The 25,283-nt window shown below is 32.6% G+C and overlaps 2 protein-coding genes across 2 annotated transcripts in view; both read left to right on the top strand.

Moving 5' to 3' along the window:
• Positions 1-19,771, top strand: part of LOC118186558 (uncharacterized) — a 35,689-nt gene extending 15,918 nt beyond the window's left edge. Inside the window, exons 2-5 of the mRNA XM_035356666.2 lie at positions 3,358-3,493; positions 8,673-8,818; positions 13,908-14,043; positions 19,434-19,771. Of these exons, the coding sequence (XP_035212557.1) occupies positions 3,358-3,493; positions 8,673-8,818; positions 13,908-14,043; positions 19,434-19,689 (674 nt within the window). The 3' untranslated portion in view covers positions 19,690-19,771. The remainder of the gene's footprint in view (positions 1-3,357; positions 3,494-8,672; positions 8,819-13,907; positions 14,044-19,433) is intronic.
• A 1,206-nt stretch (positions 19,772-20,977) lies between these two features.
• Positions 20,978-25,283, top strand: part of LOC118186551 (uncharacterized) — a 74,584-nt gene continuing 70,278 nt past the window's right edge. Inside the window, exon 1 of the mRNA XM_085818663.1 lies at positions 20,978-23,623. The gene's annotated coding sequence lies outside the window, so the exon portion shown is untranslated. The remainder of the gene's footprint in view (positions 23,624-25,283) is intronic.

The following is a 25,283-nucleotide window of genomic DNA, read 5'->3' as shown; positions in this document are numbered from 1 at the left end:
TTAATTTAGACAAGGTTTGGAAAATGTTTAGTAATCTGTTGTTCCTTTCTTAAATAAAACTGATTCAACGAATATTCTGATAACGATATTTTCATGAATTTTATCGTTTTCAAATATTTCCATAAAATCATTTGGTATATGCACGTGAATAAAGATAAAAAAGTATAAAATATTTAAATAATCAGATCGAAATCTATAATTAGCTGAATGGCTGTGGTTACAGGAAGTGATGGTTCATCACAAGACATTCGTTTTGAATTCAGTTTCTGGTAATTAAATGATCCGGCTATGCGGAAAATCGGATTTTCTGTCTTGTGCATGTCCCGAACCCTATCAGGTTTCTTAGAAAAAGCTCCAAGAAGGCATTTATCTCTCTTAAAGCACACGGCTTCTGAAAGCTGGAGAATCAGATGATTTTTTGTTACATCTTGAATTAGTTGCGTTCTAGATCACAAATTTTAGTATGCTTTAGTAACGTTGAAATGTAAAGGTAATTTACTATTTAAATTTTTAACTGAAAGAACTTGTATATAACTATTTATATAGGGTGTCTTAAGATGTGGCGACAAACTTTTAGGGGCGGTAGGGCACATCATACAAACTGAGAACTAAACAGCTGCTAATTATCAGAAACGTCAGGGGTAAGTGGTAGCAAAGGTAGAAGATTCAGAAGGACACAAGAGAGCGATTAATTTGAAATATTTATTGGACATCACGAGTACATATAGTGTATGACATGAATACAGCTGTAATATTGCAAGAGATGCTCGAAGTTTGCACCATCAGACATCAAGCATGTCTGACACCGACGGAACATTGATTGCCGGTCTCGGCCGAACACAGCGCGGGTTTCTTTGATTGTAACAGCAGCGCAGACGAGTCTTACCAAAAGATCAATTTCAGACCCCGCAGGACCTGATACATGAAACGAAGGCTCGATGAATCAGGTGAACATGGGGGCCAGAGAACCGGTTCACCACGACCCAACCATCGATGTATCAAATGAACCGCCACTCCAAAATGAGCAGGCGCCCCATTATGTTAAAAGCATATGTTGCGCCTCACATTTGCTCGAACATTATGAAGTAAGTCGGAAAGAACCTGCTCCAGAAAGATTCGATAATTCGCGGAGGACATGCGTGATGGTAAAATGTACAGCCGGACTAAACAGCCGCCGACCAAGCCTGCCCACACATTTACTGGGAAGCGATGTTGTTGTGCCGCGGAGTGCCGCAAACAGTGTGGTCTCTCTTGAGCCCACAAATGCGAAATGTGTTGATTGAATGCATCATCCCTACTCAATGTGGCATTATTAGTACACAACACATAAGCTGAGAAATTCAGATTTGATACCCTTTGTTGTAGATACCACTAATGCGAAACGCGTACGTGCGGAATAATCATTGGGGAGCAGTAACGAAACCCTTTGTAGATGAAAGGCATGTAAGAACTCGGCGTTCAAAACACGCTCTACACTGCAACGAGACATTCTTAAGGCAGAGGCAACGCAGCGTGTTCTGGTACTGAGATTAGTCTTCACGGCATCCAACACACTTTCTTCCATAACGATCGAACGCGTCGATCGTGGCCTGGGCCTGCCCTCTCTGGTCATGCTAATTCATGCTTATGATTCGTATACCTTTACATTCTCTTCGTATATTGGTTAACTCTTAAATGAGGAAATTCTCACGTTCCCCTCCAGCGCTGTCATACAGAACACGACATAATGGCGTACGATGACGTTCCCGGTCATGGGTTGCTATGCAATTCTCAATCCTCATTATGTTCTCTAAATCCTATAGAAGTTTGTCGCTACTTCTCTTAGACTCCCTGTATAAATGTGCAATTCAATTAATAATGTTAATCGCTTGTCCTTTAAATAATCAAATTGCAAATTTAAAGTATGATTTTTACGGAAAATACCAAAGCATAAAAGGACACAGAATATTCTAGAAGATTGAGGAAAGGATTTTTAGTTATCTTTTAGAAATTCAAAAGTGCTACCACAAATATCTTCCATCTAATGAATACGTCTTTCTTACCATGAAAGTTAACCTACTCTTTCTAGAAGGGAGAGTGGATTCCCTTTCTTTGTACAGAAAAATTCTTTTCCCATGAGAAATGATCAAAAATTAGGATTCCTTGTCTTACTTAGTCATGATGACGTGATGCGACAAAGAATAAAATTCCTCGGGATTTCGGTGGCCGACGAAAAAAGAGGGCAGAGTAGACAGAGCAACGGCCGATTTTTTTTTTTTTTTTTAATTCAAACAACGAGTATTGTAGAGCATAAACGATTACGGTGTATCAACAACGAATATTGTAGAGTAAAAGCAACGAGTATTGTATAATTAGGTGTAAAACGAGGATATTAACAATGAATCTTGTGTATAAAAATTAGGTATAAATTGTGTATTTAATGAATCATTTACTTAATCAACTGATATAAATACAGAAGCATTATTGAATTAGCTAGTGAGCTTTGAAATGTACTGAAGGGTTTATCGGCGGCTAAGTAATAAAACCCCTGAATACTGTAGTGGAAGTGCTATAGTATTTCGACCCGAGTTCAAATCCTAGCGAATAAAATTGCTGCACAGAAATTTTCGTGGATTTCTCAAAACTGAATACAAGCCAGTTTTCCGTAAACAGTTCTCTACAAAGACATTTCTCCTGTAGGCACATAGCCGTCGGGAGGTTTACTGTGATCCAATCAAAAGGTAATTATATTAATTGCCTTCATTGCCTAATGAAGGAGTTCTTGTAAGGTTTTTCATTCTTTGTAATTAATAGTTTCAGAATGCTCCTACACTTGCTCTGCCTGGCACATTTCCACGCTAAATCAAGACTCCACGCCTTTAGATTTTGTTTATCTACTAAGTCCTTCGATTTGTTTTGGTTTGAAGACGATATTAGAACTGTAGAACTATGGTTTCGGGGATCTCCCTTAAACTGAGCAGCTTTAATTACAGATATGCTGCGGATCGTAAAGATCCTCTGACACCGGTCAAGAAATTACCACTTAGTTAACGTCTAGTAGAGATATTACTGGGTATATAGTAATGCTTCTGAAGTGTCAAGAGCATGTAGTTTCACACCTCTTAATGGCTCGATACTCTAGAATCTGCCTTTCGATTGCAATTTACGGCGAAAAAGTACACGAATTTTCTTATCTTCCTATGAATTACCGCAATAGTTTGCCATATTAAATAACCTACCTAACATTATAAAATTATTAATATTTTATTTTAGGCTCATATAATTAAAATATAAAGCTAATGAAGCTTTTTTGTATTCAGTTAACTAGAATCACATCTAAAAAAACGCTTTTTTTTTTTTTTTTCTTATATTTTCCAGAATGGCAGTGTAAAGTGTTTGCTGCTAACTGCGAAAGTGAATCTGTAGCCTGCAGGAAAGAATTTGATGAACTTCAGAAAGACAAACGACGATATCATTATACAAGCGATAATGCGACATTATCAGAGATGTGTAGGTAATAAAATTTAATTCTTAAAGAGCAAAAATTTTCTTACTGTTATTTGTGTACGTTTCTAAGTGCTAAAATATAAGCAAATGAAGATTTTTTAGAGCAAACCATTAATTACTGGAAATGACTGCATGTGTTGTCTGAATTTTGTAGTAATATTAGGAAATTTCGCTAATTTTGTATGACTTTTAAAATATGGCCAGATTAATCTGACACAAACATTTTCATTTGTAAAGAATTGGCTCCTTTCTAAACGCGTGCCTTCGTGGTATAACTAGAATTGACTGTCAGTCGAGAGGCCCGGAAATCGAATCACGGGGAGGGTATCGGTCATTCTTTGTGTTTCCTATTTCGAAAACTTAAAAATCTACAAGTGGCACCTGAAATAAATATGTGATGGAAAATAATTCGTTCCCACCAGAACTTGGCTACTGGGTTCCAGAGGAATATATAAAGAATTTTGTCTTTCTTACCGCGTACCTTCGTAGTGTAATTAGAAGCAAATCTGGCTGGTAATTAGGAGATCCGTATTTCAACTGCCGGCGAACGCATCGCTTTATTTTCGTATTTCTTACTTCGAAAATCTAATATACTTCACAGATTTTTAGGATAAGATTGCTGGATATTTATAGTTAGATCTACAATTGAAAGCTAGTGAACTAGTTAATTGCATCGACGTTTTCGCGGTTTTCTTCGTGTGTAATATGAATAGGGCTAATTTCCCATCCGTATATTCCAAAGAAGGCATCCCTTCTCTTAGACAGATAGCCCTTGCATAGTTTGTCATATTCAACTGTATAAATACTTTAATTTATATACCTCTACCTTTCAAACAAAGTTACGAATTTCTTGCAATTAGTTACTTAATGGTTAAATATGTGCTGAGAACTTTAAAGAATAAAATTAAAGCAATTATCTATATGTAGTTTACTTTTCCCCATATCTAACATGGGTGGAACCAGTTTCTCTTAGAAAATCTTCCACGAAGGCTCCCTTCCCTTACGCAGAGAGATCTAACGTATTTTGCCGGTTACAGGCTAAAACAACGTGACCGAAAACGTCGCGAAGAAATCAAAGCAAGTCGAAAACTTCGTTGTACAACTCATTGTACAAGAAAAAGCGAGGACAAAACATCGCAGGTCTAAAACATAATAGTATAAAAAACATCGTCGTATAAAAAAAGGGCGGTTGAAAATTATCGCTGTTTTAAAACATCCTCGTTAAAACAAATCATCACAGACATGTATGTTTTTGTGGAAGTGTTGTAAATATATATTCGCGTAATGATTTTTGAGCACGAGAAGGAAGAGGAATGTATTCATATTTTTGAGTTATCTAATACAATTTTTTGAATAAACTAATATATTTTCTAAGTAAGAAGCATTCAAAGACTGAAAATGAGTAGAAAATTAATGGTAAATTTAATACAGCTTTAAATGTATGTGGTTAAATACTAAAGGAACTTAACTACATTTAATTAACCTGTTTTATATTGCTGTATTTATAGCTTTTCATGAAAAATATAGTGATGGTGATGTCGTGTCCCTGACAACTCGAAACTGATCAAAAGTTACCATATGTTTGAAAACGTAGCCAGCTATTCGTTGATGTTCCTAAGACACAGCCGCTCAGGATAAAAAAAGTATCCTCAGAGAAGAATCAGAGGTCTTACATTTGCAGGGCAGTTAAAAATACGGTCAGGACTATTGAACTATAAAATAATAAAGCTATTTGATCACAGTTATTGCAGGGACGGAAGGATTTTGAGCCATCTCTTTTTGCTTCATACCCCAAAAGTGCTGGATTCTGAGTCGAGTTACAGATTTTGTAACATCTCGATTACAATTAACTTCACAAATCTGGTACTGTTTTTTGATAATATTTCCTCCAAGTCGATACCTTGCGATGGCATTTGTTTCGCCAAGAGCAATTTGTTTTATTACCATCGTTTAGATCTTATTACATTGACAAGCTTGCGTGCAATTTCGTTTCCAGCAATACCAATGGGAGCAGGCACCCCTGCAGAGTGCAGATTTTATTAAAACTGTTAATTTCCTTCAATTGGTGCGGAATATCTTGGGTAAGTATTGATTGAATTTTGTTTAATACTTAAGGCAGCTCTGAAGTCACAGAAGGCAACTAAATCATCTGCTTTTTCCGTTTCTGAAGTAGATTAATTACGTAATTACCATTATTAGCTAAGTATATAAATTTTAAATTCTGTTAACCGCTATACATAGCATTAATTTACAACTTATTTCATATTTTGGATTGCGTAAGTTTTCTTCTCATTTTTCTACAAAAATGTATTAGTGAATTGAAATAAATATGAAATATGGAGGTAAAAATATTCCCAATTTAATCTTGTGCTCACAAATCATTAAGCGGAGACATATTTACAACTTTTAAAGGCCTAAAAAAACACATATAAGCGATATTATCGTCATGCGATGATTTGTAGGTGCTTTATGTTTCACTGCGATGCTTTTGAATCGCTTTATTTAAAATGCCCCCCCCCAAAAAAATCTAAAAGGTTTTAGATTTTAAATTACGTCTAAAGGGGCGTTTTTTTAACGTTTTTTGTGTTACCTTTATCATGTTCAACGTACTCAAACTATAAAATTCAGTTCAACAGCAATATTGCAAATTAATTTTAAAATGAGCATATCTTTAGAATTTCCGATACAGATCTTTAGAATTTCCGATGCGCGCTAGAAATGATAAAAATGTTTTTTTTTTTTTTTTTTTTTTTTTTTTCGTACAGTGTTGTTCTCGCTTTAAAATCGTTTAGTTTGTTAATAAAAAATTCGTTCAAGTATTACAAAATCTGAAATTGATAATAAAACAAATTTCAAATTCAAATTAGGGCTTCCGCATGCCCCTATTCTATGGGAGATTGGGTTATTCAAATTTTGATGGCTCTGGGAACCGTTGTTTTATCACAATGCGAGACACATACATATATTTATGCAAATTCTTCATTATTTAATTTCTTTAAATAACGAAGGGCAAGAATATATGGTGACAACGATTTGAAAAGTGATACAGCCTTTTAAAGTTTTCAACGCAACATGCCAAAACGGAATTAATAGTCCTTCAGGTCAAATTGCGCCTTTGGACTAAAAAGAAACTACATTTTGTTTAAATTGCAATTAAAGTAATTAAAGTTAAATTGCAATTATAGTCTTAGCAGCAGGTGGTAGAACCACTGAACACTAATATTTTGACCCAGATTTAAAATCCTGCTGACGGGCTAGCTGCGTGGGCATTTTCACTGTTACATACGCATACATATTTACATACGTGTAACGTATATACGAGCCAGTTTCTCTCCGAAATCCTCCACAAGGCCATCTCTTCGTTTAGGCAGACAATTAAAGTGCTTTACAACAATTTAATAAATGCAAAACACTTTGAATACCTCTACTTCTCTCTTATATTGCAGACTGCCTTTGTGTGTTTTGCTTTAAATATTTAACAGAGCAGCTATCCCAAGAAAAAGGATTCAGATATTGAGACGCTTATGAAAGTGACCGTAAGTCAATTTGCGTGCACGAATTCCTAATCTGAAGTAGAAAATGGTATCAAAAGAACATTTTTGAGGGAATAAGTGGAAAACTGAAAGAATGAAATGAGTGAGAGATGAGTGGAAAATGTCATAATTATATAGTTATAATTCTGATTGAATTGAATAAAGAGTTTTGAGTGAATAAAGCAACAAAACATTAATCGTTCGTCTTTGGTACCCAGCTTCTGAATGGGCTGGATATGCTTTCCTCTTGGTAATGAGGATACGAACGTACTCCATTTAGCATATTCTCCATGAAAACACAAATCCTAAGGCGGATGGCTTTTGAATGATTCCGTCGAGGTAAATAACCCAATTTAACCTATTGTAATTACGAAATGTTCAAGGAATCGATGCTTGGTTTGTGATCAAGCACATATTAGTCTTAGTCTATTCCTTTTATTTGTTAATCTCTTCTGTATGATGCATACATATATTAATTTTTCTAAGAAAATTAAAATACTTTTCAAAATTCTGCGAAAAAAATTTTCGTTAGGCATTATAAATACCTCACCTACTTATTGCGAAGACTCAATATGTCTCATTCTAGTATAAGAAAGAGTTAAAAAATTATTATCTGTGTTTTAAAGACGTAGAAAATAAGCGGGTTTTAAAAATAAACAATATTTGTTTTTTAAAAAAAGCCAGTTGATATTTTTTATCTATTTATAGCGTAAATATTAAATGTGATGAGTTGAGATCATAAAAAGAAGTTCCAGGTTTTGTCTGTTCATTGTATACTAAGTATTATTTTACACACAATTTGTAAAAATAATATGGAAACTAAAACAGTTTGTAATTAAGACCCTGCAGAAATGTCATACCATCTTACATAAGAGACTTGTTTTCTAGCACAATTGAAAGCGAAAGTAACGCTTAATCATCAGCATTTGCGACTGCTCTATGTGAACTCAAACACTGCTGTGTTGGACTTCTGTGATTTCCAGAGAGATACGATCATTACAGCTGAGCTCGCTAAGCTGTCCCTGACGAGAACAGCCAAATCGTGAGCGCTGCAAGAAGTGTTGTATCTTTCAAAATGGAATAACGAACGAAAATCGATGTTAACTGATAAGGCAGCGAAGACTCATTGAAGAAATCTTACAGCAATGTACCATTATAGCCTCCAAAATAAAAATACATCTACGAGACCTGTATCTATTCAATGGGAGTGCATGCTACAAACATTCATGATAGAGCAGTCAAATATTACACCATATACGGCTTCGAAGCGAAAACAGTGATGAGACAGCACAGAAACAAGAGAACAGTGATATCAGGCCAACTTGTAGTGTTATTAAGTTTGTCGAAGCGGGAAACAAAAAAAGTGTTTAATGCCTTCCCCGGAATTCGGAATCCCTATCTCACGACTGCTAGCCGGACGTACTTCCAATGACGTCATGCACCAATGAGAAGCACTGGAACAAAAGAGAAAATGCCTTTTATTCTCCCCCTTCACACACACACTAAAGGGCGACAAAGGAGGTGGGAACAGAATTGTCAGATCCTGGTGGTGACGAATTATCTCTTCCACACTTTAGCTCCACGTGCCATATTATTAAAAACAATGGAAATAAATCTGAACACATTTTATGAAGTGCTTCTTTCTCGTTTTAGGAAACAGCTGACAGTGGTTAACTGTGTGAATTCTTTTGCCAAAGAATGTCTTCCACAGGAACAGCAAGAGCATTTTAAACTTTTAAGCCTTGGATCAGATAAATTTTTGGAGCAGTTTTGCTTAAAAGACAGCGAACTGCGGAAAAGTAAGAGCTTTTCAAAATGCTTCTATTTTGAAATGTTAAGTATATAATGTTTGCTGTATCGAACCTCATTTTAAGCATCATCATTATGCAAACACCTGTAGATGAAAAGCACGTATAAAAATATAATGTACTTATCAATATATAAGATGATCATATGTTTTTGAAGATGTTTTACAAGGAAAAAAAGGGAAATGAATGTAAAACGACCCTATATTTACGAGTCTGATATGTTGAAGTTGTTAGACGAGAAAGGTAATTAAATGTTCCGAATACTGTATTTGTAGCTAAAACAGAGCAAATGTATCATAGCCTTACTGACAGATTTTGAGACAAATTTCAAACCTGAGCTTCTTAAATACAGTTTTTTACACATTCATCTACAAATATTTACTATAATATTTACAGTATATTAACTAAATTTTAATTCCATGATTCCTTAAGTTTAAAAGAAAATAGATTTAAATTTAAAAAGCTTACGTCCATGAAGCTGCCTAGTATTATGATAAAAACATATTTGAGCACAACGTTTCAAATGTAGTAGACCTATTTTTTTGGTTATGCAAATTTGTACAAGGGACACTAGCGTACAGTATAAAGGAAACATATTTAGTCGTCCATAATTGCAAGTAACTTCTGTAACAAATTATTATATATTTTCTAGATTGTAGAGTTACAACGTTCTCGCGGAAACCTTTCACCAAAAATAGTTGTGTCAAGTCTGTGTTATCTTCGAAAGTTAAAATTTTTTCTTGGTTATGTTTAATTGCATTTAGCCTACAACGGCTGAGCGCTAAAACCGCTGAAAACTGGTAGTTCTGACCTGGTTTCGATTCCAGGTGAACGGGCTGGCTGTGGGGACGTTTTTGCGGTTTTCCCCGCGTGTAACGTATATACGAGCCGGTTTCCCTTAGAAAGTTCTCCACAAAGGCATCCTACCCTTAGGCAGATAGCTCTAGTGTGCTTTGCCATAATGAATTAAACTAAACCATTAATTTCATTTAATAAACGTGTCATCAAACTGAACAAAAGTTGTCCAATATCGTATTTAGGAATCGATAAAGTGATTAATAAGTGTTTCAACAATTCAGCGTATCAGTGATTTGATTATCATTCTCAGTGGTTACATGGAGATGTATCCAGCGTATCAGCAATTTGAAATCTCGTAAGTTACGGGAAGAAAAATGAACCCTTTCAATTTATTGTGTGTTCAACTCCTGTTCATCCACCTTAGATTTCTATGTGTTGCAACAGGCAGTTATTTTATTGATTTATTAATACAATTGAAAGTATTTTATTAAATTCGAAATTGCTAATAATTAATAGTTTTAAAATTTGAGTCTGTTATAGTGTTTGATTTTTTTTTTTTTTTTTTTTTTTTTTTTTTTTTTTTTGAGAGCATAAACTAGCATCAAACTCTTAATAGGTACTAAGCGAATTATCGCTGTGTCTGCAATTCTGAAATGAAGTACAGAGTCTTTGAAAACGTCTAAAAAAACTTTCCATTTAAATCAGAACTTCAACATAAAATGCTCGTCTCGCGCTTTCATAATCAGCCACCAGTTGTGGTAATGCAACTTAAAGTAACAGTCAAATTCAAAATTTAAAATGTAAGCTAGTAGTCAAGATTACACAGTTTTAACTCTAATGCTAAGTTGTCTCAGAATTCACACCGACCTAACAATTTAAATTACAGCAGCTATAACGCAAAGCTGAATAATTACAATCTTAACAGAGCTGGCAAAACTAAGTAACGCGCGTCAAGAGACAGAAACACGCTCTGCCTTACAATCCGAAAACCTCAGCTTACATTTCTGGTGAGGAAACAGAAAGAAGAAGTTATAGTAAAGGCTTAAATTATAAATAATTGGTTAATACAAAATAATAGTAACACTACAATGTCAGTGTTATTATGAAAATGATAGTTTAAAATTTTATGATTTTAGAAATTTAAGTAATTATGATGAATAAATTTTGTGCCGAACAAAAAAAAATCGAACATTTCAGTCATTTAAGGTTAGAAAAATTCAGTATACTAATAACTGTAACTTTGGATTATTGTTTAAACGTTTAAATACTTTTAGAATAAAATAGCAGTTAAAATTTATTTTGATTAGTTTTAGAATGAGATAAATATCAAATATATTGTATATAAATAATAGTGAATATAAATAAAAGATAATTTTGAACTTTGCATAGAAGAAGTACATAAAATTGCTTTATTTGTCTTATAAATTATAATAAATGTTGTGAATATAAGTATTTTATAATTAACGTTAAAATTAACTTTTAATTAACGTTAAATTTAATTTCTTAAATCATTATAATAAAATTGAAAATGATTAATGTAATTTAAAAGTAAAATTTATAATAACAATTTTATGTCGAATAAATGTTATAATTGTGAAATAAATAGCTAAATGCAATAACGGATTATGTTAACGAACTATTTATTGCTTGAAAATCCCAGATCAATATATTTTTACATCTGAAAATAAATTGTTCCGTTTACCCTCTCATAAAGGAAAAATTGAAAGTTCTCTTTTTTACGATTGAGTATAATATTTTTCTTTTTATGTAGAATTTTTTTAATTGTGGAATGTTTTACTGCAGTTTTAAAGAGGCAGTTACCTTATGCAAAGAATGGAGGCCTTTTCAAGTAACTCTTGAATATCCCTTGACCACTGGTGCAGTAATACACTAATCAGTCTAAGAGGATATGGCCCATTTGATGAAAATTTTAATTATGAGGAACTGTGGTGCTTTCACACAAAGGCAAAAAAAGGCAGTGGAAATAAAATATAGCAATGTGACCATCATTTTAATGGAAAATTAAAATATTTATGATGATAAAATGTTAATTCTTAATAGGAAAATTAAGAGTGATATAAATTTTTATGAACCATTATAACGTATTAAAATAAGTAATGATAAGTTACAATGAGTAATAATATGTAAGATTTGATGAAAATGTTTAATTGTGAGGAACTGCGGATAATCAATGTATGGCAATCGAATTAATGTGTAAAATAAGGCAATGGAAGTAAAATATGCCTATATTTTTAATAGATTTTTAAAATGTTTATAATGATAAAATGTAAATTCTAAATAGGAAAATAAACAGTATTAAAATTTTTTATGAAATTTATCAAAATAAGTAATGAGAATGTAAAAGTTTTTGTTTATGGTATTTTGTAAGAAAAGTTATAAAAACATTCTCTGAAGAAACATAATCGTCATTTGGACTTTGCAAGAAAAAGAATTGTTTTCAAATTGGACCAAATTTTGAAATTTTATTAAGACTTTTGAATTAAGAATTGAAATTTTATATAAGTATAAAAATTTTATTTTGTTGAAAATTTCATGATTTGTGCTTTGCGACGTAACAATTTAAATTACAGCAGTTTTATTCACTTTTCTATTTACATTTTGCTGCTTTAATGCTTTTTCTCTAAAAAGATTTTTCTATCACTATCAGATAAATAATATTTCTAATTTTAGTTTGTAATATTCCTTAAACTCTGAATTTAGTCTGGATATATCCCCTTTCCATCCTAAAAATAATACTTACTAAACCGCTCTAAACTGTTTTGTTTCAAAATTATTGCATGTCATATGCTTCTTACATTCCTTAATGATGCAAGCTTTTATATAACTCTTTAGTAAAACAATAATTTTAGAGAGTTATTAATTAGCCAATCAACATACAGAGAAATCTAAACGCGCTCATTTTGAAATAAAAATTTATCTCTAACAATCAGCAATTACTTCTCCGCTTCTCTTTTACCAATATGCTGCTGTCTGCAGCATTCATACAGCATCGATGCAGTTTTTTAGAACAGGCGCTTTTTGCGCCAATTTATTTGAGTTTGCTTATAAAAATGTTTGTCAACGAGAATAAAAGTGATACTCAAATTGGCCATGACTGCAACTATATTTTTCCTGCTTCAATATCATCACTTCAAATTATTGCATGTACATACACACATGCTAAGGTTATCTGCCTTTGGTGAGGGATGCCTTTGTAAAAGAATGTCTAAGGAAATGGCTCATAAACACATTACACATAAAAAAATCCATGAAAACGTCCTTACAGCAGTTCGTTCATCTGGAAACGTAACTAGATCGGAACTACCAGCGTTAAATGATTTTACCGCTCGGCTGCTAGTAGGCATACTCAGCACTAGAACTAAAGAGTTTATTTGCTTTAACAAGATGTCATTTTTTAATACAATAATCAATACATCTTCTAAAACGTCCACGAACATAAAAACAAATATGCACTCTGAAGACTTTCATGATTGGATGAAAAGACGGCATTTTCAGTTTGCTAACAGAAGTGCATTTAACTTTTTTCCCCAAACTTATACATAATTTCTATTATTGAAGTTTAGACTGAATTTCGGGACAAAAATGTTTTGCGATAGAGTATTATATTACTACTTTAATAAACATATAATGTGAAACTGTTTCAAGGTGAAAAAAAAAACAGATAAAGGAAAATAAAAGTAGTAGAAAAAGTGTTTGACATACGTAGTCGCAGAAACTTTTATTCCCGAAATCAGAGAAATTTCCTTAAAATTCACAAAATTCTTTATAGAAGTTCATACTGTAAATAAATTATGCCTTTAAATTCATTAACTTTGGGTCTATTTCCATGATTTCAAGATCTGCATAAAGTAAGGATACACAGCAGGCACATGAAATATTATTTGCCCTATTTTAAAGTGCAATTGTGGGGAAATACTTGTTATCTTCAATATTAACTAACTTCCCTTTGTCCAACGGACTTTATTTTGAATAAATAATGTTTGTAATTAAATAGAATAAATTCTTTAATATAATTTCCTGTTATAATTAATAGTATTTCCTGTTAATATCATTCAACACACGAACTGTCATTCATTAAACTGAGAAATTATTTTTAGTTTCTTATTAATATGATTTACCCAATATATATATTATTTTTCTATAAATAGCTATTGATAATTCTGTAAAATTACGTGAAAATCATGTTAGTTTGGGAAGTTTTACTGTAAATGAATATGCTGCGAAAATCATAACTTCACAATTACTCCCTTTCTTTTCTTAGGGTACTTAAAGCACTCTACGTGCATTCGAAAAGTGTCAACAGAGCTAGATAAATGTAGCAAAAAATACGAAACATCACAGAAGAAACTAGATGCGGAAGAAGGTGATATTTTATCTCTGAAACGGAAGACTTGCTGGTGAGTAAAGCAGTTCCTGAAATGCTTCATTAGAATTCTTCCCTCCTGAAAGTTGTCTATCGTCCTTCTAAGATGATGACTGAAACCTCTGGGCTAATTTTGTTACCTCTTTGAAATCTCATCCATTCTGAATATGCGAGAACGGCAGTGTAAAATTGTAAATGACAGACCACACTAAAGTTACGTGACTGTGGAAAGGTCTCAGTTAGTGAAAGACGGTCTTAAAGTAAACTGGTTCGTAACTGCGGTGGAATTATGCTCGATGAAAAACATCAAAACCTCAGGCATCCAGCTCGCTGAACCATTGGGATTAAACGGTGACGTACTAGTTTGCTTTATGATTTATTTGATTAAGAACGATAGGACTATCTGCCTCGTGAAGTGTATTACCAGTATTTTTTGGATTTAGCCAATTGGTTACTGGTTGATTACAAGTTATACATTTCTGTATGAAAATTAATTTACTGTGCAAAGGGATAAAGCTAGCATTTTTTGTTTCTACCCAAGCAGCTGCTGGATGACTTCCAAATTAATTCACTGGTGGGCCGCAAAGGAATAGTAAGGACTGCAATCATTAAACTTCTCAAAATATTCAAAAAGAGGTTTCGCACCAGACGGGCAAGTTGATGTGACACAGGTGATAGCTTTTATTTCTCCTTTTCCTTTACACATTTGTATTATTGCATAATATTTTCTTTAAAACAGCTTGTTGGGTTTTTATGACTATAAGACGCTATAAGAATATCTGAAGTTCACTTTTACATTTGAAAGTCCCTACATTGTTCACACTAGTAAGAGATTTCTTTCTCATAACTAGTGTTTGCTTAGAATAAGTAAATTATGCTCATTGGAGCTGACGTATCAGGTAGAAGCATAACGAATTCTTCTAATCTGAATACATCATTATTGAAAGGTTCAAGTGAGGACAATTAATTTCATTCAACGAATCAAAATTTTAACTGCATTCTTTTCTGATAAAATTCTGATCATTGTTCATCTTTCATCTGTGTTTACTGAATAATATTTTACCACTCTGAAAAAGCAAATACTTCCTTTTGATATTATTCTGTTTTAGATCAAGTGTCAAAAATAAGTTCATAGTAAATAATTGTTCATAGTACCAAATTTAGGCTTAGAATTATGCCTAAAGGTTTTATTTTCTACTTGAAGTACTTTCATCCCTGCCCGAATATTTTCATATTCATCTAGTGTTTCAGCCAACTCTTCAGGATTAATGAATTCAGACCAATCATCAATGAAATGATCTACTATAGCAACGGGGACCCTTTTCTTTAATTGATCCGTAATAATAAGCTATTTTAAAGAGTCAAAATCTGTTGTATTTCATCCAGCAAGCCACACTTCAAAGTAAATTTTCAGTTCAAACGTGAAGTCCATCCACGTATTACGCAACGTTTTAATATGATCAACGAACTTTTGCCGAAACTGTTCAGGGCTTAACTTAAATTTTCTCAATAGCAGTTGTTTAACGTGCTTATAGTCGTTAGCTTTTTCTTATGATTCACGGGCGATTATTTGAGTTATTTCATAAGCCAATAGACCCAACAGCTGAGGAAACCCAATTTTGTTCTTCTAACCCAATACGTCGTCCTTGTCTCTCAAATAAGACTAAATAAAAACGTATTTCACCTTCATTCAAATCATACGTATGCATTAATTTACTCATATTACAAAAACTTTAAAATGAAAAAAAAAAAAAAAAAAAAAAAGGCTCTTTTCAGAGCCATACAAATTTTAAAAAAGAAATGCCTTTATTGCTCCTGAAGAAGAGAGTCCTATGTGTGACTACTCTAGATATTGATACTTAAGACGATGCTAAATAAGTCTTTCACGAGCAGAGCATTTAACCTTGCACATGTAACAGATTAATGTTTTCTTGAGAGCTGAATCATCAGAAGATTTTGCATCCTTATATTTTTCCTTTTCTTTGTCACCACTTTCTTCTTCATTAACCTCTGCTTCACCATTTTCTTTAGCCCCAGCTTTCTCATCTTTCGGTTCTCCATCTTCATCATGTGACTTCCAACATTTAAACATATCACAATCTATATCAGAAATGTCGTCTGTAGGTTCTTCTTTACCAGCTTCCTCTTCCTTACTTTTATCATCAGATTCTTTCGATCAAGCAAATTATGACCAAGCGTATTATGACTGTTAAATTATGATCAAGCGTATCATCATATCTAAGTCGATGAGAAAAGGTATTGTAGTAAAATTTCACGATCTTTTGGGACATTTTTCAGCAGATAGAACTGTTGCCAAAATCAAGGAGTCATACTGGTTTAAAGGAATGAAACGACATGTTATGCGTCACATTTCGATGTGTTTCGAATGCCTAGTAAATAAAGTGCCTAGTGGTAAGAAACAACGAGTACTGTATCCAATTAGACCTGGTAGAAGACCTTTTGCAATCATACATATAGATCGTTTAGGACCATTCGTAAAAAAAGAAAAGAGGAAATATGGAATTATTTGTAATAATTGATAATTTTACAAGATTTACACGCTTATATCCTATGAAACGTACTGCAACCAAGTGTGTGTTAGTTGCATTGAAGAGTATTGTAAATGATTTTGGGTTACCAGAAAAAATTACCAGCGATAGAGAAACACGCTTCACAGCGAAGGAATTTCGAAAGTACTGTCAAAATAATGGAATCAGACATACGTTCAATTCAACTCAACATCCAAGTGGTAATAAAATGGTGGAAAGAGCAAATCCAACAATCTAAACAATATGATAAATAAGACTACAAATAAAACTCCTTTCGAAATGCTTCACGGTTATTCACGAAAACTTTCCGAAGGATTGATGAGGATGATTACAGATGAAGGTACAAATGAATGGGAGACTCTAGTAATCTTACGTATAAAGCTAGAAAGAGAATTGAAGATATGCAGATGAAAATGAAAGCAAATTATGACAACAAGAAAAGCAATTCTTTAATACTCGAGCGAGGAGAAATAGTAATTATGAGAAGAGTACTTAAATCAACTGGAGAATCAATCAAAACACAACAAAAGTATCGAGGACCTTTGGTAGTTACAGAAGTTTTACCAACTGATACCTATAGAGTGACTCAATTAGAAGAGAAGGTGAAAGGACGTTTCTTTAGTAGAACAGCTTATGTGAGCCAATTAAAGTCATGGCAGTGTGAAGCTGAATCAGAGGAGGAGGAGGAGGATGGTGATGACATTAGTGTTGCTGGGGATAACGATAACAACACGCCGCATACTAAAACTAAGACACGGAAAAAAATAGAAAACGACGGTGAATCTATATGATAGTTAGACTTTCGAACTATAAATTTTAATATTACAGATTTAATTTTTTTAAGTTCTTAATGTTCCAAGGTCATAACAAAGTCAGGATGCCCAAATGTAAACTTTTTTTTACAATATATTTTCCCTAGTGGCAACAACAGATTATTTTTGAACGGTAATGTTCTTTGAAGTGCGCATAGCAATTTTGTATTTTCCGTTGTATCGTCTCAGTCGTCATAATCATTACAAACTAGTTTTGTTTAAAAAATATAACTTTATTGAACTAAACAGATATTTATACTCTTTAGATAATTTTTTATATGTCAGTGTGAAATTTGTGTTAGTAATTCGTTTACTAATCTACAATATAATATAAGTTGCATGCTCTTAAACACTTATCTAAGTTCAAATAGATCAGTTTTTAACGAAACTTTAAATGTGCCCTATTCGAAAACAGCGTTTCAATCGTTATTTTAGCGTCAATCAAAAACACTTTTATGGTACAAAACAAATCCTTTCCTCGTGGGCGCTTTTTAAGCGATAGGATTTTTAGAAACTCTTCTCTTATAGTAAAATCGTCAAAGGTCATCCTGGCACTTATTACCAATTGTGCTGCATTTGTTGTAGCTTTCGATTCGTCCAGTTGTAAGGGAAACAAAATACACAGTTGTTCATATCTTTTATCAGTTGGATTTCTAAGTGGCTTGCGATTGTCTCAATTTCCTTCGTAACAGTTCTAGCTAACAAGTGCACGACAATTATGGGCCGGAACAATTTCTTTATATATTTATATTTTTTTATAATTTTTAAAAATCTGCAAAATGTTCTGGAGATTCCAACATTGCATCTTTTATTATTGCTCCATCCGTATATGGCTTTTTTTTTCTTAGTAAATATATGCGAAATTTTAATCGATGCGAGTGTTGCTATCGTTGATGTTTCCAGCGGTCCGTTAAAAGTAGATTGTTGCTCCAAAATCGATGATTTTAATAATGAAATTTTATTTCTTTGTAGTTCAGAAAGTTCAGGATACTCTGAGTCAAATTTCGGATACACCGTTCTTTAATGTCACTCAAGGTTACTTTTCTTTGGAGTTGCTGCCCTTTTGTTGCATAATAAGCATATTCATTTTTTTTTTTTTATTTATAAAGCAAAAATCCCATTCTTAATTAAAATTATTATAAGTGCGTGCTCGCTTAGTTTTGTTCATCGTAGGTTGTTAAAGTCATCAGTTTGTAAGCAGATCTCTGGAAGAAACAATCCTGGATGATTAGAAAGTGTGTAAACGAATCTGACAAGAAAGCAACGAACACATACTACACACTTTACAATAATTGATTTCACTGCTTGTCTAAAAGTCGAAGTATTACAAATTAATCAAAATTGTCACATATAGACAAAGCAGATAGATGTCTTGTTTTACACCCGTTAAGTATCTTTGCCCGCACGTACTGGCGACCACAGAGAGGTTACGCTTAAATACATCAACCACGCCACGCCGCGCCGCGCTGCCATGTCGGTCCGACTTTAGTCTCTTCCTCTCGACAAAGAAACATTTCGAGCAGTGACGGTGCAATAAAATTTCTGCTTGACACAGAGATGTAAAAATATATGATTTTGTTATGTATTATATAAGCATAAACCCAAAAACTGCAAATTAAATTAGTCTGTCTTGTGCGCAATTTTGCACACAAGACAGACTAATTTAGCGCTGGCGCATTAGCACGTGTCGGCGGGTGCCTGGTTGCCGACGCCTGTTTATACCATCTTCGTAAAATCTTCCAGGTATTTAGGTATTTCCTTAACTTAATTGTTTCATATAAAATTATTTGCTTAACAGAGTTTTGTCTACACATATAACATATCACAGATTAATACTGAAACTTTTCTTTTATAAGATGATAAATTTTTTTAGCTTTAAATATTTATTCACGAACGGTACTTTTAACCCTGGATAAAAACCGTGGACAAAATTAGAAATTAAGGATTTCAAGCGAAAGTTGAATTTCTGGTGACTACAAATATAAAAAGGCTTTTAAAAGAAAATAAATTAGCTAAGTTTTAAGTAAAATATGATTTAATTCAACCATGTTCTATTTTTCCAGCATTTACTTTGAAAACATCAACTGTTCAACAAAAGCTACTGAAATGATATGCGGTCAAGAAGCAGCACAGCTCGTCGAAGAATTATGGACGTTATTAAGTGGAACATTTCTCAATGAAATATGTCAGCCCTTCTTAGAGTACGATCATCAAACCTGCATTTTACTCTCCAGAGGTTCGCTCGTGCTTCCAGACTGGAATTCATCTGTGATTTATTTCCTCGTGCTATATTGTCATTTCTATTTTCATAAATTATGAAGTTGTGAATTTGTTGATATGGATTCACTATTTTTCTGTTCTTATACATTGTTGACTTAATATTATTGTTGAAATATTTCTATATGTTTAGTTTATTTACTCTTTATTTTAAATCTGAATGCACAATATATTTAAAAAGTAAAATCGCGAGATTATCGCAAAGAAAGATTAAGCGAATACAAACATAGTTAACCGAAAAAAAAAGAAAATATGTTTTCCAAATTATAAATCTTAAGCAAAACCTATAACTTTCGAGTTTCTTCATGCATATGTAATACTGGAATTCAATTCTGAGACACAATCCTTAAATTTATTCTAGCAACAGAAAAATAAACTTTGATCTCAAGAAAATCAAATAAATGAAATAATAAACTAACATACAACCGACTGATATTTGTATTACAAATTAATTCGATTTAATAAATGTCTGAATTATTTAATTGCAAGCATGTTATCATTAATAACTGAATAAGTATCACAATTCTCAATCAGTTCAGCTATTTTAACTTAATATCAAAGGCTTCTTCACATTCTAAGCCATCCGTGTCTTTAAAATATCGTATCAAATATTGCATTACCAAAACTATCGATTGTTTAGTCTATCGATAGCTTTAGTAATGCAACATTTTGTACCATTGTTCACCATAAATAAAAAAACGAGAGAAAATTTAAACAAAGCTGCAATTTTAAATTAAGCTGCTGATGATTTATTGTGGCTAACTGAGCATAGATGTTCCATCAAATAACAACAAAAAATTATTAAAAAAATATAATATTGATAAAATATTTGAGGATATATTATTAGACTATCTGAGCCTACCGCAACTTAGACCCTTAATCTCTTCCTGCCACTGACTAATGGAGCATACACAGCCCTCTCTGACCAATTGACGATAGAATTAATATAACGTTCCCCACCTGAACTCACATGAGTTCATTTACCATTGATTTCCAATAAAATTAACATTCAGAAACCATTTATAACTACATCGACTACAAAGCATCAAAATTCTTCAAATCACTTGATATACAAACAAAAATCACATTTTTAACATGCTAAATAATATTATTTAAATATATCAAGTTTTAAACACATAAGCATAATTACAACTATTATTAATACATAGAAAGAAAATTAATAGATTTGCAATTTAAATTACACTTACTTAATTAAGGAATAATTTCCAAATTAAACACGAGTTGTGTTAAGCGTTTTATATTTCCTTTAGGAGTTTTAAAAATAGACCGAATTTTTATCTTGTCATGTGTACATTTCTAAACCCTTTCCCATCATTCACATATTTCTAAAATAACGCTAATGGAAAACAATATTATTCAACTTAAATGAAACTTGCAGAAATATAGGCTGATCTTAAATTAAGCAAATCTCCTTCCTCCACGTGTTCCAAAGTGATTCAAAAGAATTTCCTGATAATTATATTTCTTTGCCAAAGAATTTCCATTAACCTTCAATGTTATGTTTTGTTTTAAGTAAAGCTTTTACTAAGGAGAAATGAGATGAGGTGAATGGCGAGGGTTCTGAGTATTTAAAACTTGATATATTTAACGTTGTGTACGTTGAACGGATACGTGATAGGCCTGGAATTAATCATGGCTTCAGTCTCTCGGAAACATTTTCCAATTCTTTCAGAGAAGAGATCGTCTAAAAATTCTCTTTCATAAATTCTGAACCGTTCGTATCTGCTTCTTGTATCTGTCCATGGACGTTTTTCAACTATAAAATTTCCAACTATACCTTTCGAAGCAAACGTATTTTACTCGATTATTATCTATCTTATTCCACTATTTTCTGAATTCGCAACTCGCGTTTTTGAAAGCTTTGGCGCTATCAGAAAATATGGTGGAATATAATCCTCGACAAGGAAAAAATCTAAAATGCTTCTTTATTCAAACTGCTGCAGAGAAAATTGTCTAAGAATGACATCGTAGTAGCAGTAGTTTAGTAAGCGAGAGCAATGACGAAAAGTGTAAGAAATTTCGAAAATAAAGTGATTGTAATAGTATGATAAAAGTCAGTTTCTGGTCAGATACTCAAGCCTTTATGCTGAAACCCATTTTGCGCAAAATGGGGCATTATAATGATTGGTTACGAGGGGCTCTAACTCCGTAACCCTACAACACGAACTATGCGCCGTCCCAAATGATGCTATATCATAAATTTCTTGTACAGAATGCAGCAAAGCCTTTTCATAGACAAGCAAGTTTTTCAATTTCCTCATGCATGACGTGATTTATCTGTTCACTCAATATACATGTATTATATTATTAAAGAATTATTATCTATATTAAATATAACTTAATTTTTTAATGTAATAATTGCATTAATAATAAAAGTTTTTAAAAAAATCTGAAATGTTTCAGATTTTAAATTACGTCCAAAGAGGTGTTTTTCTAACATTTTGTCTGTTTTATTTATTTATTAAATATCATGTTTTTCGCACTTAAACTATAAAATTCAGTTTCAGAGCAATATCACAAAATAATTTTAAAATGAGCATATCTTTAGAACTTCTGGTGCACAGTCTCGCGCGCTGGAAATAAAAATGATCTTTCTGTATAATGTTTCCATTGCTCGCTTTAAAATCCTTGAGTTTGTTAATCAAAATTTTGTTAAAATTTTAGGAAGTATGAAATCGGTCATAAAACAAATTCCAAATTTCAAATTCGGGGTTCTAGAGGGGCATACTCGCAGTAGGATTACGGCATTCAAAACTGGATGGCTCTAAGGACCGTTGTTTTATCACAATGCGAGAAACTTACATACATTTATGCAGATTTTTCATTATTTAATTTCTTCAAATATAATACAGGGCGATAATATTTGGTGGTAATTGCGCTTCTGGACTAATAATTGCATAAATAATTTTTACGCCAAATATTTTAAATATGGCATTCTAGTACCATCAGAAATCACTTAAGTTTTTATTTCATATAATGAAAATGATGCTTATACACGAACCTTACACTATAAATCGCATGAGCATCGTAGATAAGAATTATTTTTACTAAACGTTCAACAATTTGACTAAACTTTCGGTGTGAAATCTTTGTTTTGTTTATGTGCGTAATATTTTAAACCACTTTAAAATCATTAAATTTATTTAAATTAATGAAACGTAAATTTATTTTTTAAAATTGTCTTGCATATTCATGCTGAAATAACTTGTGGAATCAGTGCCTTAGACTGATGACTTTTTAAGAAATTCTATTATTCCAATAGCTCTCATTTATTTCAAACATTTTATCAGGAGAAATTTCAGTACACAGTTTTTCAATATTTGTTTGGGTTAAGGCTTTATGGTTATTGCCGAATTACCAATTGTTTTATACATGAATACTTGGGATAAAGGAGAGCAAGGAACGTTCGAAATGGTGCAGGAATGCAGAGTAGATAACAATTGTTGCAAATTTGAAATTGAAAGTTGAGCAAGGCGAAGTGTTCAGCATTCAATAACAATGACCTAAATGCTAATTAGGACAAGATGACGTGTTTACTTTTAAGGAAAGAGCCCGGTATTCGTACGATGTTCTTTACATATATAACTGTATCAAAATATCCCAGCCGCATGACTTAACAAAAAATAAATAGCCATCGCAACAGTAGACTACTATACCACAAATTAATTCTTCGGCTCATGTATTTTGCATAAATTCCAGACCTAAATTCTTTCGGAGAAGACTACTTAAATCTTTTCTACTTAAATTCTGCTCTCCAGACTTTTGTAAAAAATGAATGGGAAAAATTCGACAAAACTGTTTTGCATCTGGTCACGTGACATGCACGACGTCACAGGAATAGCGCACAGCCAAGTCAATTTACATCAACGAAGCCGCGTGTTCAACGGCCATAAATCAAGGATGTTCTGATGGAGGGTGCAATGGATTACAACACTTAAGTTAATTATATTATCAAGTAAATATGTTTGTCACTTACTTTTCGTCTTATTGAATTTATTATAATAAAGTATTTAATTTATTCAATAGATTGCTTAACCTGGCTATCAGTTGTTACAAATTTGAAAGTTTCTGATGTAATTTATAGAACAACTGTGTGTAACCTTTGCTCTGAATTTATTGTTCCTCGCTGTATTTTACGTTCGTAAACCGATAAAGGATTATTTTTAATTTGTTAAAGAAATGAAGTATAAAAGTATAAATGTTATGTTAAACTATGTAAAATCTTACGCATTTGTTTTTTCTTCTAGGTATGTTCTAAGTTTCTCATTTTGAGGTTTTTAAATTTTTTCATTCTAAGTAGAATAAAATTTTTAACTTCATAGTTTCGTAAAATATGAATATTTATACTTCATTATAAGCTGAACCTTGGAGAAAAGTATATATCAATGGGAATCAATTTTTTGTTTATATATTTTTAAATGTCAAATTAAAGGATTAATTCATGAAGAATTTTACGTAATTCCCATCAGTGATATATGAATAAAATTAGACTTTTATAATAGGTTTTTCCCAGGGCCTCTAGTTCTGTGTATAGGTTTTTGACTATATTCAATCGACAAAAAACTTCAGTTAGTTTTTTAATTTACGACAAATGCAAGTATAAGGGATAAAATAGTTAACTAATTAACAATGAGCAGCGCAGTTAACACTTCTCTTTTAAGGAATATAAATATTAAAAGCCAAGGGATTTTTTTTATTACATCAGAATCCCATCTGACTAAGGCCCACCAGCGGCAGTCGGTGAACTCTAATATTTCGACCTAGGTTCGATTCTAGGCGAACGTACTGGTTACATAAGCGTTTTCATATTTTCTCTATGTGTAACATCGATACGAGCCAGTTTCGCTTAGAAAATCATCCACGAAGGCATACCTCCTTTTACGCAGATAAACCTCGTGTACTTTGCCATAATCAAGTAAACCGTAAAGTCCATCTGACAGAAATTTAGGTCACTTTTAATATGATTACGTTTCGGAATAATAAAGTGCATTAAATTGCATTTAGGGTTCAATATTCCATGGTTGGCCAGGAATCTTCAGACAAGGAGAACTACAATCACTCAAACTCTAGAAAATGAAGAAAGAAAAGTTGATTATTCTTATTGAAAACCCAAAATAAGCTTAACCTGATTAGACAGGAAGCTTTTTCTCAACAAATGTTTTGCTAAAGTAAATCAATAAACTTGCATATTGACAAATTAAAAAAAAAATTACATATTTTTTCTGCATTTCCAGTAAATCTCGGTAACATCGATGGACCTTCATCTTGAGAGTTACTTAAGTGATATTGAAATGCGTTACTTTAATAGGCAAATTTGCTCTGACTATAAGGAGGGGACTAAATGGATGACATTCTAAAGGAACCAGAGCCGTGTTGTGAGAAAAACCATAAAAGCGTCATATATCCAATCCGTTCAATTGCCAGAAAAATAGACGAGTTTTGGTTAAGTTTATTTGATTATGGCAAATCAAGAGAGTGTTATCTGCCTAAGGAGAGGAATGCCTTCGCGGAGAACTTTCTAAGGGATACTTGCCTTGTGTACTGGTTTGCAGTAGGGGCGTTTCGTAAGGGAATCCAGCTCATATCCACTTTGTACATTTGGAAAACATCAAGAG

Source organism: Stegodyphus dumicola, chromosome 6 (genome assembly GCF_044657685.1).
Source record: "Stegodyphus dumicola isolate Sdum_Otavi_A_Nest chromosome 6, ASM4465768v1".
NCBI lineage: Eukaryota > Metazoa > Arthropoda > Arachnida > Araneae > Eresidae > Stegodyphus > Stegodyphus dumicola.
The sequence above is the reverse complement of the archived record's forward strand: the minus strand, read 5'-3'. Positions and strand labels throughout refer to the sequence as shown.